This window comes from Solanum pennellii, chromosome 1 (assembly GCF_001406875.1).
Source record: "Solanum pennellii chromosome 1, SPENNV200".
Lineage (NCBI taxonomy): Eukaryota > Viridiplantae > Streptophyta > Magnoliopsida > Solanales > Solanaceae > Solanum > Solanum pennellii.
The window spans coordinates 74009010-74013521 of record NC_028637.1 but is presented as its reverse complement, the minus strand read 5'-3'; the positions used below and the strand labels follow the sequence as shown (position 1 = coordinate 74013521).

Sequence of the window (4512 nt, the reverse complement as noted above, 5' to 3'; positions counted from 1 at the left end):
CATAATCACAATATTCAAATATATCATATAAGAATTCATGTACTTACTTCAATGAGAAAGAGTAAAATCCAAAAGTTTTCTTGATTAATCACCAAAAATCACCAACAATCACTTGCAAGAATCTCAAAGTAATCAAGAATCTCAGAAAAAGTCTAATGATAATCAAAAGTCTAACACTAATACACAGAGTCTAATAATGATCCAGAGTCTAACCTATAAAAAAGAGTCTAACAATACGGAGTCTACCCTCAAAAACAAGGTTTTTCGAACTATTTATAGAAAATAAAAACCTAATTAAACAAGGACTCTATTTGCTGGAAATCTGTCAAAACGCGACTGGATCGACGGACCTCGCGACGGATCGTCGTGACCACGACGGACCGCCATGGACTCCGTCATCCCATACTTGATGAAATTTCTTCTGCTGCTCTCTTCATTACCCTCGACGGCAAGTATGACGGATCGTCACAGACACGACGGTCCGTCGAGGGTCTTCGTTCCAAAACACTTAAACTCTTGGAGTATGGGTACTGGGATTACATCTCTGAACTTCATGACGAACCTGCAGGACGGACCGTCATGGACTCCGTAACCCCACACTTGGTCAGACTTCCCCATCTTCCTTCAGCAGCTGCACTACGCTGCCACCTACGGACCGTCACAAGCATGAGGGACCGTCACAAGCTCCGTAGGTGGTCTCTTCTGCATTTCTTCGCTCAAAAACCTCCGCATACATCTTTGAACAGATTTCCTGCAAATAAGGAGAAACTTATATAAAAATTAGCACAAAAAGGCTCTTGGACACACTAGACTTAAGGAAAAAGTTTTAATAATACTGTGAAACCACGGTATATCATTTGACAATCCTCTTTGGACTATGTCCCAGTTCGCTGCCATGAAAAGTTCCACGTTGTGCTGCATCCCTTTTGATGTCGTCCGCACCATGACACTGAGTTGTTCTCCTTCTCATTTGTCGTTAACTCGATTGGTTTGACGTAAAGCAAATAAAGCTTATGTCTTGTGTTTGCAATATAATCTTCAATGTATTCTTCATTTGATGTCAACATAAAGGAAAGTTGATGTCGTGTGCTAGCATTTCTCTTGACGTCGTCTTCGATGCTCTTCTTGATGTTTACTTTTATCAAAATAAAAGAATGCAGTTGATGCTGATGGATAAATATTTCTCTTGGGATGCACGATTTCCTTTTTTAGCCGTGCATGCCTTCTTGCGGGGCATGAATATCTTCCCCTGATACGTAAATTTCTGCGAGGTATGAATCTTCCCGCGATGCATAACTTTCCGCGAGGCATGAAATACTCTCGTGATGCATAAATTTCAACGAGGCATGGAACTTTCTCGTGATGCATAAATTTCAGCGAGGTATGAAATCTTCTCGCGATGTATAAATTTCGACGAGGCATGGAATCTTCTCGTGACGCATAAATTTCTGCGAGGTATGAAATCTTTTCGTGATGCATAAGTTTCAACGATGCATGGAATCTTCTCGTGATGCATAATTTCTTGCGGGGTATGAATATCTTCCCGCGAGGCATGCATATTAACTCGCGATGCATGATCTTCCGCGATGTATGGATATTGACTCGCGATGCATGATTTTCCATGATGCATGGATATTGACTCGCGATGCATGATTTTCTGTGATGCATGGACATTGACTCGCGATGCATGATTTTCATATCGTCTCCAATGATGATAACGAAAAAACGACCTCCAGATAATACATCGCCTTGATCGACAATAAATAACTATTTCCTCTAGGTAATGCACCGTCTTGATCGATAATAAATAATTGACCCCCTCCGGGTAACGACACTATCTTGTTTGGTAATGTGATGCAAATAGCGTCCTTTACGGAAGTTGTAAACTCTCCCTTAAGATTTTCGCTTGATTCACCTTTGAATCTAGCTAGACGTTCTTTACAAGTTTCATGTTGTTGGAAATTGATTGAAATAAAAAATTCATATTCCCAAGTCTTCGACATAAGTGACATAAGATGATTATGGGACGGTTTTCTCCTCCTTTGACTTCTCCGTATTCATTCATCAAATGAATTTGCCGATTTCAAAGCAAAGCTATAAACCTGCGTCCACAGAAAAATTGTGAGTTGTAAAAACGAACTGATCTGTGTCGATTTCTTCAGTTGTCTTCTCCTGGTCTTGCTATCTCCGGTTGATTTTCTGATCTCCCGACTCTTAATACATAAGACAAAGTATTTTATGCCAAAACAAATGAAACATAAAAGGAAATTTAAGAGAAGTAAATTTTCGAGAGATAGTATCTTAAAAAGGTCACTTCCAAGTCAAGTCATATCAGACTTAACAAACTTCTTTGAGTCTGATGCTTTGAGGTCTATCCAATTATTCGCTGGGGAGTTTCAGAGTCACTCCGGACTCGTAGATAAACCCATACTGAAATTTTGAGGCCATCCTCAAAATTTCTGTCCCAGTTAACTGTCTTGCTTATCTTTCCACTGAGCTGATCGCGGAATTTTGAGATCTTCTTAAAATTTTGTACCAGTTGCAAATCTCAAAATATCTTCTGTCTTGACTTGCTGAGGAAAAATCTTTTTTTTTCTGAGAATTTTTGAGTCCCTCTCAAAACTTTTGTCCCAGTTTCTATTGTAAAGAGGAATAGAAATCTTAACGGGAGATATGACCGAACCCTTGTGGCTCCTACGTATCCCGTTGAGGCAGGAACCAGGTCAAACATAGTTTCCCCTCCTCAAAAGTTGACAAAGTAAGAAAAACTACAGAGAAACTAACCGAGGCCGACATAGGCCACCTACGTATCTCATTCTTGAGAATTCAGGTCGAACGTAGTTCAAATACAAGAAAATATTAAAAGGGGTAAACGAGGTGACCGAAGCCTACATAGGCCGCCTACGTATCTCATTCTCGAGAATTCAGGTCAGACGTAGTTCATTACAGGAGGGATAAGAATTTAAGCAAAGCGAATACAAGAAAACATAATGATTACAAGTAAATAACAGAAATATAAACCGCAGCTTCACACGTAGTATCTCTTGACGACATCTGAGTTCATCGGTTTCGTCCATACGGTTCCATCCATCTCCGACAGGACCAAAGCACCTCCAGATAATACTTTACGAACCATGTAAGGACCTTGCCAGTTTGGTGCGAATTTTCCTTTGTATTAGTCTTGATGAGGAAAAAAATGAGCTTAAGGACCAATTGACCAACTTCGAAAACTCTGGCTCTTACTCTCTTGTGAAAGGCACAAACCATTCTCTGCCTATACAAATGACCATGACAGACGACAACCATTCTCTTCTCATCAATCAAAGTTAATTGATCAATCCGCTTGCTCAGCCATTCAGCATAACTCAACTCAGCTTCCTGGATGATTCTTAATGACGGTATCTCAACTTCAGCAGGTATGACTGCCTCTATTCCATATACTAGTAAGTAAGGCGTAGCACCAGTCGATGTTCTGACATTCGTGCGGTATCCCAATAAAGAATATGGTAACATCTCATGCCAACCACGATGCTTGTCAATCATTTTCCTCAAAATCCTTTTGATATTCTTATTGGTGGCTTCTACAGCTCCGTTCATTTGGGGACGATAAGCAGTTGAATTTCGATGAGTAATCTTAAATTTCTCACATATCTCTCTCATCAAGTGACTGTTGAGATTTGCACCATTATTAGTAATGATGGATTCTGGCACCCGAAATCTACATATCAGATTGTTGCGAACAAAATCAGCCACCACTTTCTTGGTTATCGGCTTGTAAGAAGCTGCTTCCACCCACTTAGTGAAATAATCAATGGCGACCAAAATGAATCTGTGTCCATTAGAAGCGGTTGGCTCTATCGGACCGATGATATCCATTCCCCAAGCTACGAATGGCCAAGGTGAACTCATAGAATTAAGTTCGTGAGCTGGCACTCTGATCAAATTACCGTGCACTTGACATTTGTGGCACTTTTGCTCAAATTTGCAACAATTATTCATCATAGTCATCCAGAAATACCCGCCTCGTAGGATCTTTCTTGCCAAAGTGAGCCCATTCATTTGCGTACAGCTTCAATAAGCTTCACAGCTTCAACAACTTCAACAGCGTGTATCTGTTCAATAAGCTTCACAGCTTCAACAACATCAATACATCTTAGAAGACCCAAATTTGGAGTCCTCCTATAAAGTACTTCTCCACTTAGAAATAAATTAAGATCCACACTGCGTATCTACTTCTTTTGGTTGGCCGTAGCATCTTCAGGATAAGTTCCAGATTCCAAATACTTCTTTATATCAAAATACCAAGGCAAACGTTTCAACATGGGAACAATGGACTGGATGTCCTTTCAACTCTATATCTAGAGGATCAATATAATCTGTGTCCGGATGTTTAATATCGAAGCGATGGTGGCAAGAGCATCGGCCAATTCATTCTGTATACTAGGAGTATGTCTGAACTCGATCTTACGAAATCTTATGCACAACTTCTGCACGTACTGTACGTAAGGTATA

The 4512-nt window shown here is 40.1% G+C and overlaps 1 protein-coding gene across 1 annotated transcript; it reads right to left on the bottom strand.

Annotated features, from left to right (window-relative positions):
- Positions 1–3060: 3060 nt before the first annotated feature.
- Positions 3061–3660, bottom strand: LOC114075515. The gene has a single exon (XM_027913903.1). The coding sequence runs from the start codon at positions 3658–3660 to the stop codon at positions 3061–3063; it is 600 nt and encodes a 199-aa protein (XP_027769704.1).
- Between the last annotated feature and the right edge of the window lie 852 nt (positions 3661–4512).

Bases quoted from the DNA above. Each gene is read 5' to 3' on its own strand.
- LOC114075515 (XM_027913903.1), bottom strand. From the start codon at position 3,660: ATGAGAGAGATATGTGAGAAATTTAAGATTACTCATCGAAATTCAACT.